The sequence below is a fragment of the Rutilus rutilus genome (genome assembly GCF_951802725.1).
Source record: "Rutilus rutilus genome assembly, chromosome: 2".
In the NCBI taxonomy this organism is placed as follows: domain Eukaryota; kingdom Metazoa; phylum Chordata; class Actinopteri; order Cypriniformes; family Leuciscidae; genus Rutilus; species Rutilus rutilus.
This window is the reverse complement of record NC_140210.1, coordinates 56,363,425-56,377,838: the sequence shown is the minus strand read 5'-3', so window position 1 is coordinate 56,377,838 and position 14,414 is coordinate 56,363,425. Positions and strand designations below refer to the sequence as shown.

General features: G+C 38.7%; 2 protein-coding genes across 3 annotated transcripts in view; both read right to left on the bottom strand.

Annotated features, from left to right (window-relative positions):
• Positions 1–8,376, bottom strand: part of LOC311286354 (uncharacterized protein) — a 115,605-nt gene extending 107,229 nt beyond the window's left edge. Inside the window, exon 1 of one of the 2 annotated variants that reach the window (XM_084402536.1) lies at positions 8,087–8,376. In XM_084402536.1, coding sequence (XP_084258662.1) covers positions 8,087–8,325 — 239 coding nt within the window. In that variant the 5' untranslated portion in view covers positions 8,326–8,376. The remainder of the gene's footprint in view (positions 1–8,086) is intronic. The other variant, XM_084402534.1, reaches the window with a different exon arrangement.
• The window catches only part of LOC311286376 (uncharacterized protein), a 274,251-nt gene that overhangs the window by 202,604 nt on the left and 57,233 nt on the right, over positions 1–14,414 (bottom strand). The window lies entirely within an intron of this gene.

The window sequence follows — 14,414 nt, the reverse complement described above, 5'->3', positions numbered from 1 at the left end:
AGACTCATTAATATTCATAGAGAACTCATCCCTGATTGGCTCGCCGCGTGACACAGTGACACAGTGCCCAGAGTGATAGAGAATACATCGCCTCAGATCGCGACAACCTATTTTTTACAGTCTATATGGTGACAACAGACACATTCACGAAGGTAAAGTTTCATTTCATATTTGATCACACATGTGATTAATCTTCTAATAAACTTTTAATGGCCTAGTATTCAAAAACCAACTGAATTAATAGGGAATTAACCCTTACGTGTCCGTTCGCTCTATTGTCGTTGATATTAAAAAAGGTAAAAGATGTTACATTTCTTAAAGAGGATAAAGTGGTGTTAAATCGGTTCTTATCATGTTTTATCTAAATTTTTGCTTCACTTCTAAATGTTTACAAGTAAATTGACAGTATGCTCTCATTCGTGGTATGAAGAGTTCAGATGCAAAAGCCTCTCAGAAATTTTCTTCTAGAATGATCTTTTTTTTTCAAGCTCGTATATTTATAATATTTGATATTTTATATATATATATATATATCAATATATATATATATATATATATATATATATCAATATATATCTATATATATATAGATATATAGAGAGAGAGAGAGAGAGAGAGAGTGTGTGTATTGCACCCAGTGTATAAAAATGTGCTATATAAATAAACATTTACTTTCTTACTTACTCAAGACATAGAACTTTTTATGTGAGGTGGTTATCCAGCACCAACATTGGAATGTTCGATGCGGGCACGTAAGGGTTATGAACCTTGTGAACTTTTTGCAGATGTTGCCAAAGCCAGTTATTGTTTTAAAGTGTCCCATGTCTTGATGATTCCATTCAAGAGTCCATTTTGTTCTGTTTCTAGAAGTGGTGTGCATAATGGCAGGATTTATTAAAGCTTGCAACATTTGCCAGACACTTGACAACTTTGAGGAGATGGCGCTGCTTGAGGTTAGGTGTAGATGGATAAGAATAAAAAAACAAAAAAAAACAACAGTGTTGTTGAAGCGTGGATAATGTTAAACTACTTGTTAGGCTGTTAGCAAACACATAATTACACTTTGACATTAAGTCAACATCTTGTTGTGTTCCATTGGCTTCCAACCCCTTTTTTCCCCTCCATTAGTACAGAGTGTATAGAAAAACAACTTCTTCTGAGTGGGTTTTAAGCGTATAGGTCCCATTGGCAAAGTTTAGTTAGAAGCTATTGAGCAAAAGCATCACGTTGGAAAGGTCACGAGTCACGCCATCAAGTTATTTGTGTGTTATTTGTGTGTGTACTCTGGTTCAAAAAAGTAGGAAAGGGTGAAAAACTCCATCTCATTTTCTCCTCCAACTTCAAAATTGTCTGACATCTTTTGTTTTATTTATGTATTTAATAAAAAAAAATTGTGACCTTTCCAACATGATGCATGATACATGGCGCATCTCAGAGATGGTAAAAGATTTTTTTTTTTTGTGGGCATTTGTGGTTTAAAAGTATATAATTGATTTTTTTTGTGAAAATAACCAATCATTTCGCTGGATAATACCCTTATTTCTCGACCGGGATCGTGTAGAGACTTTGAAGCTGTATTGTGACCGACATTTGAACCTTCTTTGAACATTTGAATAGCTGGTTGCAATTGAAGTCCTTTCTGTGTAGAAAAATCCTGGAATGTTTTCCTCAAAAGCCTTAATTTCTTTTCGACTGAAGAAAAAAAGACACTGGGGTGAGTAAATTATCAGCAAAACATTTTTTGGAGGTGAACTAATCCTTTAAGAAGTTACTACACATACACACACACACACAGACACACACACAGACACACACACACCAGAAGTTACTACCATTTACACACACACACCACACACCATCACAAAAAATTTACTTGTTACTAGTAACCATTAACCAATACTTGTTGATGTATGTTGTTGTGCCCATTGTCAGCAGGCTGGAAATTCGGGTCAGGGGAATGATGGAGGGCCTTGTTCGAAAATTACAGGCTGAGCCTGACTTGTACAAGGCTCCCATGGAGAAGATGCTGGCATCTTATGACAGACTGACTACCGACAGCCAGCTAATCTCTGCACTGGCCACATTTGGCCGGCAAAGTGCATCTGCCGGATCAGGTGCTTGGAAGATGGCAAGAAGGGGCATGCAAACGAGCACAAAAATTGGAGTGTAGCCGACAGCAGTGGCTCGTCGGAAAACGCCACTTGGAGGCAGACGTGCCCTCATTACTGGGCGACCAACAAAAAGCTCGAGACGAGAGCACAGCTACGGAAGGGCAAGGGGCAATTCACTTCCGAAAAGGCAGGCACCACATAGCCTATCGCAGTGTGTCACTGACTGTGTTGCACTTGCCAAAAAACATAGTAAATAGAAAAGTTCTTTTTTTTTCTTTTCTTTTTTTTTGCTTGTTTAAATTTGACATACTTGACAAACAGAGCACTTGCAGTTACTGTTAAGCCGCTTTTCCACCGAAATTACCCGGAACAATTTGTCCCAGGAACTTTTTTCCCAGGAACCTTTTTTGCCCCAGACCGGTTGCTTTCTGCGTTTACACCGCGGTCTAAAGTACCGGGAAGGTAAACTGCGCGCAACTGCTCCTCCCAGTCTGCGACGGACAGTAATCAGTTTTGAGCGCCACATTTATAAGTATGGAGGAGATTCAAACTGTGCTGCAGTTATTGGTTTACTAACGAGGTAGGCTAATTAACATAACAAAATAGACGAGCACTGATACTAAAGCGTGTTCAGAAAGCTCGTATGCGTATAAAATTAGACAATGTACGTTGTGAGATGACTGGGACGAACGCGCAAAAATTTCCTTTTGCGCAAATACTCTTAAAAAAAGCCTGAACCCCGTCTATCAATCATAAATAGTGACAGTCTTGTAAATAGTTGTTTGTTACCAACCTCAATGCGCTATTTCAATCCTGTTATAGTAAATTTGTAACATGGTTTGCCTTGCAATAGATGACAATGTGTAAACATAATGACTTAATATTAAAAGCTGTGGCAGAAAAGAGACGAGCACTGATGAAGCGTGTTCAGAGCTCGTAATGCTAACGTTAGATATAAAATTGTATGTTATCAGCTATTGCGGACATTGGCCGTGAGATGGCTGTGACGAACGCGCAGAAAGTTTCCTCTTCCACAAATACCCAAATAATAAAGCCTGAAACTCGTCGCCAGTCCCCCAGTTTTTTTTATTAAATTCCATATTTGCAGACAGACAACTTTACTGCATGAAGCCACTTTTTAAAAGGGAGGTTAAAAATAAAGAAAATGCTGCGTGGAGTCATCCAACCAAAATGCGGCGTGAACACAACCAATCAGCTTGTGCAGCGCACAAGTCCCACCCCTGAAAGTTCCTGAACTTTGAAAAAGTACTACCTCGTGAGCAGGGACTATCGGAGGGGGAAATATTTACCCGGAACTTCATTTAGACCCTGGTTCCTGCGGTGTAAACACATCGAGTACCAGCCCAAAGTTCCTAGTTCCTGGGGAAAGTTCCTGCGGTGGAAACGCGGCTTTAGTTTACTAGTACTAGAATTGTTTATTAGCCAACTTGTAGATGATACAGCATTGTTTCTAAGAGATATCTCTCAGATCCCAATTGCTTTAACCTCTCTTCAGTCTTTCTCTAATGCATCAGGGCCCGTATTCATAAAGAATCTTAATGCAAAGTGTAGCTCCTAGTGACAAAATTCTAAGAAAATTCTTAGAAATGTGGGCGTTTACTCTTAAAATTAAAGAAAAAATCCTAGTAAAGAAAAAAGTAATTCAGAAAGCATCTTAACCCTTAAAAGAGGTCTTAAGGTCAAAGTTGTTAGGAGCACGGACAAGGACTTTTAAGAGGCTTAAGAGTTTCTTTAGCAGCGGAGAAAATGGCAGAAAGACGAAGAGGGAGAAGAAATGTGTTGCAGACAATGGATGACAGTGAGTTAATAAGACGCTATAGATTAGATCGTGCAGGGATCATGTTTGTGACTGATCTTATTAGAGACGCGCTAACATCTCCGACACAGCGCAGAAATGCCATAGCGCCTGAAATGAAAGTAATCGCTACATTATGATATTTGGCAACTGGGAAAATTCCATGTTTGATACATTAAAACCAACATTCAAACCACCACTTAAATAGACATGCCAGCAATCAGTGTAACTGGAAAGAGTGGAACATTTTTTATCATTCTAAGCCAATCAAATACCTTATAGGAAATTAACAGCATGGTAAATAAAATAAAAAGGATTTATATACACATATATAATGTGTGTGTGTGTGTGTGTGTGTGTGTGTGTGTGTGTGTGTGTGTGTGTGTGTGTGTGAGTGAGTGAGAGAGAGAGAGATAGAGAATGATCAAATAGGAAAAATTGGAAAGGCTTAGAATAGACCCTATACTTAAAATAACTTTTTTTTCCTTCTTGGACAACCAACCAATCACAGTCTTCAAAAGATTGTGTCATCCATAGCAACGGGGTCAACCCCGCCTCCTCACTAAGATGAAAGCTTTTGTCTTTTCCTTACTCAGAGTTGCTCTCAGATCGGTCCCGAATCGCTATTAAGCTAAGACTCCTACGTAAAAGTTTTTAAGCTAAATTAAGAGTTTTCTGAGAGGATTCTTAGAATCTTTATGAATACGGGCCCTGGCCTTTTGCTTAATATTAATAAATGCGAATTACTCCCGATAAAAAAAATGCTGCAACCTCTATCTCAAACATTCCCAATCAAAGAAAGTGTCACCTATTTAGGAATAAAAATAATAAAAGATACTAAACTGAGATGTCAGATGAATTTTAGTTCAGTTGTGGAGAAAACACACAAAAAATGTAACCTATGGTTGTTAAGAGATCTATCTTTGAAAGGCAGAACTCTGCTTACTAAAGCAGAAGGGATTTCCCGCTTATCCTTTGCTGCTCAGTCTTTATTTGTGGATAATCTACTTGCAACTTGATATTGATGTAATGTTGCTCAAATTTCTTTGGAAAAATAAAACTCATTATATTAGAAAATCAGTTATTTTGAATTCTTATAATAAAGGTGGCTTAAATTTCATTGATTTTGATTCTCTTAACAATACCTTAAAAATTAATTGGCTTAAACGTTTCCTTCACAATCAATCTTCTATTTGGAGTATAATCCCAAGATATATCTTTTCTCAATTAGGAGGTATACATTTTCTTTTAATGTGCAATTATTCAGTTAATAAACTTCCTGTCAAGCTTTCCAATTATCATCGGCAGAAACCTTTCTAATTAAGGTCGCATTTTTTTATCGGGAGTAATTCGCATTTATTAATATTAAGCAAAAGGCCAGATGCATTAGAGAAAGACTGAAGAGAGGTTAAAGCAATTGGGATCTGAGAGATATCTCTTAGAAACAATGCTGTATCATCTACAAGTTGGCTAATAAACAATTCTAGTACTAGTAAACTAACAGTAACTGCAAGTGCTCTGTTTGTCAAGTATGTCAAATTTAAACAAGCAAAAAAAAAAAAAAAAAGAACTTTTCTATTGAAAGGTCATTATTTTTGGACCCTGTTACTTCAATTCCTTCCTGCTTTTCTTATTGGAATAACCTTTTTGATGATATTAAATGGTCATATGTTTGGTCACTTCCTCAGAAATTCTTTCTAACAAATAAAGTTAAAGAAATATCCTATAAAATTATTCAAAGATTTTATCCAGTTAAATACTTTTTAAAGAAATTTAGAAGTGATATTGATACTTCCTGCTCTTTTTGTGAAGCCTCTTCTGAAACTGTTGATCGCTTGTTTTGGGAATGTCCTTTTGCTCGGTCTTTCTGGAATAATATTGATGCAAGTTTTTGTATAAACCTTCTTTTATATATTGGAAAGTTTCATATCCATAAATGTAAATATATGAAAAGTAAACCCCACTTTTTTAGCTTTTTCAAAGAAGAATTGAAGATGTATTTAAATACAATTTCAACTTCTGTTAACAAGAAAGCAATGAAAACAAACAGAATTTGTGCCATGTTTAATATTCTCACTTAATGTTTTTTTGTTGTTGTGCCCTCTCCTTTTATTTTATTTTTTCTTCCCTTCTCTCTTTTTTTTAAGACTATTGTTGAATAGATTTAAATTATTATACTGAACCATAATTTCTCTTTTGTCTTGAAAGATTGTTTATATTTCTTGTATGTATCGACTTGTTTTTGTTTGTTAATATTGCAATAAAAAAAATCAACAAGTCAATAACAACACTACTCATTTATTTGCGTTCATGATTTTCATCGCTAATCCAGTGAAATTAATAACATTAATCATGTAGGTCAATCACAATCCCTCTCGTCACGTAAGTTATTTGTCACAGCGATCTGATATCTCATTGTTTGGGGTTACCATGGCTTCTCAGAACATTGGAGTAGTCTTCAGAACGGCGAGCCAATCAGGGATGAGTTCTCTATGAATATTAATGAGTCTTCCGCTACCACCCTGCAAAAAAAAAAAATTCGCTTCCGGGGGTGGTACGGAAAACGAGCGCTCGATTACCCCCCTGCTCCTCTGCAAACGGGAGCGCGCATGTGGGTCAGCTCCTGTAGCAGCAGGGGTGGTAGCCATGGTAGCGAGGGAGAGTGACAGTCGCCCAGCCAATCATTTCACTCATTCCAAATGGAAATAAGTACAGACAGTCGATTTTTATACTCTCTTTTTCAGAGTACTTACATTTTAATTATGTATTGGTATATAAAGAAAGTTTAAACAAATAAAACATTTTTTTTAAAAACTGCTGCTCCTGACTTTATTTTTTATCTTTTTTTTTCACCACAAGAGGGCGCAGTTTCCAACAATAGCAAAGGCGAAGCTTGATGACGCTATGAAGGAGGTGACGATGGGAGATGTCGTTTTTAATGCATTTTCACCATCTAGCCATGTATCTAAATGGAATTAATGAATCATGATCACGGATGAGGTAATTTATTCGTTTTTGTATTACCTGTATGTCTGATCGTATTATTTTATGTCATCATAATTAATGAACTGCAAGGAACGTGAAATGTTATGCTATATTATTACAGGCACGTGGTGTAATTCATATCTATTAAAATCATCTTTACTGTAACTTACGTTACTTCTACAAAATTTTTTTTTTTTTTTTTTTTTTTGCTTACCTGTCTATCAAAACACTCGCGAGAGCAGAGTCGCTGTCAAGTCCGAGATTGTCGCGCAGCTCTCTCCATCTCGAAAACGCCTGGCCGATATTTATCCGGGTTTTATTCCTCCGTTTGTCACACAGTCTGCGTGTATCCGAATATGGACGCTTTCGTTTTGTCGGCACTTCAATACTCGCCAAAGAGTAATCGTGATCCATAACAGCTATAACCATACAGTCTATGGCGGAGTCCCAATTCGCATACTATCCGTCCTAAATAGTATGCGAAACTAGAATTAGTACGTCCCAAATCGTAGTATGTATGTTGAAATGAGTATTCCAAAGATACCCGGATGGTCTACTATTGTCGGTTAGAATTTGAAATGGCTAATATTGCCCACAACCCATTGCGCGCGGGAGGAGCTTTGTGGTGATGGTGGTGATGTAAACATGGAAGCCGGTGTGGTGATGAACAATCATGTGAACAATCGAGTCCGAGCTGCGTCAATTGCAGAGGAAAGACCGCGAAATTACCGCGCATCCACAGTCGGAGTCAGGAAAGCCGAGTATTTCAGCACATTATTGCACATCAACCAAACTACTTCATGTCTCATTCACCTGTAACTAAACTATATTATTCTTACAATGAATGCAAAAAAAAAAAAAAAAAAAAAGCATGGCTATTGTTAGTAATGTTACTCGCAGCTTTCAGGCTAACGTTACACGTTTGGTGTTGTATGAACTCTGAAATGTAGCTACGTCTCTTTGGATAAAAGCGTCTGCTAAATTAAATGTAACAATGTAACGTTTTGTTTTGTTACTATCACTGGCAAACGTGAACTTTCTGTTTTTATATATCTTCGTTATTTTGGTTAGAGCTTCCACGACGAGAGCTGTTAGCTACAAAAGTAGCTACGTTGCCTAACGTAACATATATCATGGAAATAACAAATCCCCCCGAAGCAAAACAAATAATTACCTGTCCAGCAGAAAGCGCGCGACCTCGGCATCGCTTTTCAGGCACCTCAGCTCCCTCAGTTGTCTCCACCGTTCAAATGCTGGACCAATGTTGACGCGAGTTTGTCCTCTGGCTTTATCCAGTGCCTGTTTCGTTGCAGCCTTTTCTGCCTCCGATTTTCTTTTTTTAGGCTTTTTATCAGGGCGAGCAGTTACCAGCAAAGCTGGCATTGGTAGTTTTGGCTGCATTTTCTCTTCCATTGTGCCGCAAACTCCTGCTTACTCTTCTTCTTCTTCTTCTTCTTTTTGTTTATTGGCGGGTGGCATCTAACGTCTAGGTGCATTTCCGCCACCTACTATGCTGGAGTGTGAGTCGGAGTAAGATCATATAATAAAAAAAAAATATATATATATATATATATATATATATATATATATATATATATATATATATATAAAGACTAAATTCGATTCAATAAACCACTTTGTTTTAAAAACTCAATCATTCTTTGCTCTTTACTAATCATTCTTACATTTTTCCATTTTCCTACTTTCCCTTGTATTTGAAATAAATGTCTTCCTTTCTCTTCTTTTTCCCACATGCTTTGCCACTCTTCCATTATATGTGCTTTAATAATAGATTTCATTTCAGCAACACTATATGCAATATGTATTATTGTTTCCTCTCTTATTGCCTTTTTTGCATAATAATCTGCCATTTCATTTCCTTCTACTCCTCTATGTGCTGGTACCCATAAAAAATGTAACTTCTGTTCTCAATTTCCTTAATCTAAATATGGTCTCATAAATTTCATATATCTATTCGACTTTTGGTGGACATTAATTTAACTGACACTAATACTGATAATGAATCCGTACATATAATTCCTCTTTTAATTCTATTTTGTTCCATCCATTGAAGACTAAATGATATGGCTAACATCTCCACTGTATAAATGGATAAATGATCTGGAGTTCTTTCCCTAACTACTAATATTTGTGGTATTACAAATGCAAAACCCGTTTCCCCCCCTTTTATGTCCTTTGATCCATCTGTGAATATATGCAAAAACGACTCATATATTTTTAATCTATCTTCTGTAATTTTATCCCAGTTTCCTTTTCCACCACTACTTCTTATTTTATCATAAATACTATAATCAACCCACACTTCTGAAAAGATCCATTTTGGATTAACTGTATATACAATTTTTATTTTATTTAATTTTAATTTTTACTTTATCTTGGATTTTACTCTCTTTTGCCCATTCTTGCACTTTCCAACTACCATAAACCATATTCCTTCTTTATTTTCTCACTTTCCCAACATGGGCTCAGTGCTCCTGCTTACTCGGTGTAGTGAGCTGAATATTTCAAGTAAGTTACACCTGGCTGCAGCCTGCAGATCGGTGCAGCCCCGCCCATAACGCTTCTCATTGGTTGGGGCAAAGTGATGACGTCGACGCCACGGTAACACAGGAAATGCGGTTGAAAACAATGCGGTCTTTAAAACGCACGCGCCATATCGCGCTGACAGCGCATGCGTCGTATTTGCTTTAAGTGGTGACGTCACGCGTCTTCAAAACGCATGCGTAAATTTGAAATCAAAACTTTAATAAAATAATAAAGAATTAAAACAACTCTACAGTAATAATGAAAGCAGCAAAAAGTAGTGGAGCGCTTATCCATAGTTTTAACTATGCCTGATCTAAGGTAAACTTATAAGGAGTTACAGAGTAGGCTATTGTGTAATATCTGTGTATAGTATTTTAAAAGTTTTTCACATTCTGTTGCTCTTCACTGTGTAAATTACAAAATTACTGTAAACATTAATGGCACCTTATATATTTATTATTTAAATCATTCCTTTGTAATAGTTCTTGTTTATTTTTGTGCATTAGGTTATTATAAAACATTTATGCCAATAAAGTAGTTTGAAGTTAAACTAATACATTTGTAGTTAGCTACTGTATGTACTGTAGCTACTACATTGTCAATCTCTGTATCCCATATTATGCATGCCAACTCAAAAAACCAAACTCATACCAGTGATAACTTTTATTTCAAAACAAAAAAATTATTGTGTAAAAGAGATATGCACACATACAGATAATCACGCACACACATACACCTGCCTGACTCACACACGTACGTACACTCACACATGTATGTACACTCACACACGTACGCACTCACACATGTATGTACACTCACACACGTACGCACTCACACATGTATGCACACTCACACACGTACGCACACACTCTCATGTATGTACACTCACACACGTACGCACACACTCTCATGTATGTACACTCACACACGTACGCACACACTCTCATGTATGTACACTCACACACGTACGCACTCACACATGTATGCACACTCACACACGTACGCACACACTCTCATGTATGTACACTCACACACGTACTCACACACGTACGCACACACACACACACACGTACGTACACTCACACGTACGTACACTCACACACGTACGCACACTCACACACGTACGCACACTCACACACGTACGCACACTCACACACGTACGTACACTCACACACGTACGCACACTCACACACGTACGTACACTCACACACGTACGTACACTCACACACGTACGCACACTCACACACGTACGTACACTCACACACGTACGTACACTCACACACGTACGTACACTCACACATGTACGCACACTCACACACGTACGCACACTCACACATGTACGCACACTCACACACGTACGTACACTCACACACGTACGTACACTCACACATGTACGTACACGTACGCGCACTCACGTACGTACACTCACGTACGTACACATGTATGTACACTCACACACACACGTGCGTACACTCACACGTACGTACACTCACACACGTACGTACACTCACACACACACACGTGCGTACACTCACACGTACGTACACTCACACATGTACGTACACTCACACATGTACGTACACTCACACATGTACGTACACTCACACATGTACGTACTCACACATGTACGTACACTCACACATGTACGCACACTCACACACATACGTACACTCACACACGTACGTACACTCACACATGTACGTACACTCACACACGTACGCACACTCACACACGTACTTACACGTACGTACACTCACACGCGTACGTACACTCACACACGTACGTACACTCACACACGTACGTACACTCACACATGTGTGACTGTGTGTGTTTGTGTGTGGATGGAATCACAAGGAGAGCAGGTGGATGGTTACTCAAGATCTTTACTGGGCCTGGAACAGACAGACTGGGACAAACAGGACCAAAAGCTGGTTAAAGGACAGTGCATCACGCATCAATGTTGCTCATAGATCAGCAGCGAGAGATGTGAAACTCTGCTGAATACATTTTTACAAAGTGATCGTATAGTGGAATTAAACTCAAAATAAAACATACATTAAAGAAATAAAATATACATCACTTTCTCTGTTGTCATTTCTCATCAATTCACATAAATGCAGAGAACTAAATTTAAGCAACCATCATTTTGTATATTTTTGTATAAAATGGAATACAGAAAGAAAAGAACGGCCACCTAAAATGGCGCAGTTACACAGTTCAGCACGTGCGAGCACGTGAGAGCACATAGCACATGTGATAATGCTAACACTCAGTTCGACTAATATATTCTTACACAGAACATGACAAATCCGAATATAAAACATACCTGGGACAAACAGGACCAAAAGCTGGTTAAAGGACAGTGCATCACGCATCAATGTTGCTCATAGATCTTAAATGAAATCAGAGATTCGGAGTTCACAAGCAGGTTAACACACACACTCTCATCACATTTCATCATCGCAAATAACACATTTGACTCGACTGATAGAACTAGGGGCTGACAGGCACATGAAGTAAACTTGTGTGTAGTTTAAAAGTCCAACCTTACACTCGAAAACAATCTAAACTCAGTTTTTATGACGCAGCGCTTATTGATGCGACTTACCAGCAGCGAGAGATGTGAAACTCTGCTGCTGGTGACGTAGCTCCGCCCTTAATATCACGCAAGCAAATGCAAGGGACGCAACAGCCAATGTCGAGTTTTCCCAATTAATGCATGAATTTAACAGCATTATTTAAACTCTGTTACATACACCCCCCTTAAATTCTGCTAAATTGGGCTAGAACCGGAATATGTAACAAACTAAATATACAGTAAAGATTGCAGAGAAAAAAAAAGTAATGAAAATAGAAATAGGTGTGAGTAAAAGAGCTTTACAATACAGTATGTCAGAATTTATCTCTTCCCCAGGAAGTATGAAAGAATGGAATGGTACCAGGTTCCACACTTAACACAGACTATAGGAGGTGCAGTCTACACACTCCTAGTGGTTACAAATGTATCTCTGCTCTTCAAATATCTTTTGATACAAACAACAAACTTCTGATTCTTTCTCAGAGAAGAAACTCACTTCAAAGTCATTCTCTTAACATCACAGTCGACTCTTAGATATGACTCATCATTTAGACTCAGTCATTTTAAACAAAAATGTTCCTTAACAACTCCACTACAAAGTTAGTTCCTTGAAAAATAACTTGTGTATCACTGTGCGAATCACTTTCCACAATTTTCTGACTATCAATTTCACAAATAAGTCTGTTAGGGGGCTTAACTGATCTCCCTAATCGTGTAGTGATGTGGCCTGTATATGTACTTGTGGGCTGTTTGCAAATGACAGGGGCAAGTCTGTTATCAGGTTCTTGCAAACAACTGGGGTACTCATTTGGCTTGGTTGCAGGTAAACTCTTTATACTCTCAGCAGGTTCAGGAACATTTTCAGGTTCTGCACTGTACTGATCATTGCCAGAGCACTCAGGAGTCATCTCATCAGGAATGTCTGAAACTTCACCACAGGTGGCATCTTGCATTTCGTCACCGTCATGTGTTCCATCCGTCTGCATTAACCATTCTGATGTTTTTGAAACAGGATCAGGATCATCCATCAGAGCGGAATCGAGAGCACTGCCATGGGTAGCACCAGTGGAATCTGATCGAACTGATTCTTCCTCACCATCATCCCAGAATAAAAAATTAACTGGAAGCAACAGATTTCTGTGCACCACTTTTTCTTTGCCAGTCTGAACATCCGTAATCCTGTACACATTAATCTCTGGTCTCACTGATTGAACCTCATACAAAACAGAGTCCCACTTGTCCGCAACTTTCCTCTTGCCTTTCTCTCCACGGTTAGCCAGCAAAACTCTATCTCCCACGGCTAAGGGTGAACCTCTGACCTTCCGATTGTAAAGAATGGCATGGCGGTTCTGCTCTTTGAGACTGTGTTTCCGGGCAATTTCTGCAGCTGCGCTCAGATCTCTTCTCAGTGCAGTGACAAACTCATGGTGGCTGACCACCCTCTCGTCGCAAAGGACATGCTGAAACATGATGTCGATCGGCAGCCTCGGGATACGCCCAAACATAAGATAAAAAGGAGCGAACCCGGTTGTTTCATGCACAGTACAATTGTAACTGAAGGTTAACGTTCTTAGAAGCTGTGGCCACCTCGCCTTGGATTTCACTGGGAGAGCTCTTATCATATTACCCAAGGTCCTATTGAAACGTTCTGCCAGACCATTACCCATAGGGTGATATGGTGTGGTGTGTGATTTTTGAACACCAGCCATCTCAAGCAAGTTCTTAATGATTTTGCTTTCAAAATTTGCACCCTGGTCCGAATGTATTCTCTTTGGAAATCCATAAATGCAGAAGAGGTCATTCCAAAGGCGATGGGCAACTTGCTTAGCCGACTGGTTGTGACAGGGAAAGGCGTGTGCCATCTTAGAAAAGTGATCCGTCACTACTAGGACATCGACGACCTTCCCTGAAGTCTGTTCAGCACTCCAAAAGTCTATGCATACTAGTTCCATAGGCTCAGAGGTACGGATATGCTCAAGGGGTGCACGAGCATTTGGCTCTGGTGTTTTTCCGACAACACACCTCTGGCAGTTTTTCACATAAAGCTTGATGTCTCTACTCATTCCTGGCCAAAAGAACCTTTCAGTTGCAAGAGAGAGAGTTCTTGCACCACCTTGATGTCCAGCTGAGTCATGAACACCACGGAGAACATCATGCTTTAGGGAATCCGGTACAACGTATTGAAAGAGTTTCTTATTCATCAGTCGATCTTTCTTCACTCTGTACAGCACACGATTACGAATCTTTAGCTTTTTCCAGTGCTTCAAAAGGTTTGTCACAGAGCTAGGCTCCTTTGCTTTCTCACTCTTTGAAGGACGTTTATGTCTCAGAACATAGTTGATGACTCTACCGACTATGTTGTCCTGCTCTTGGAGAT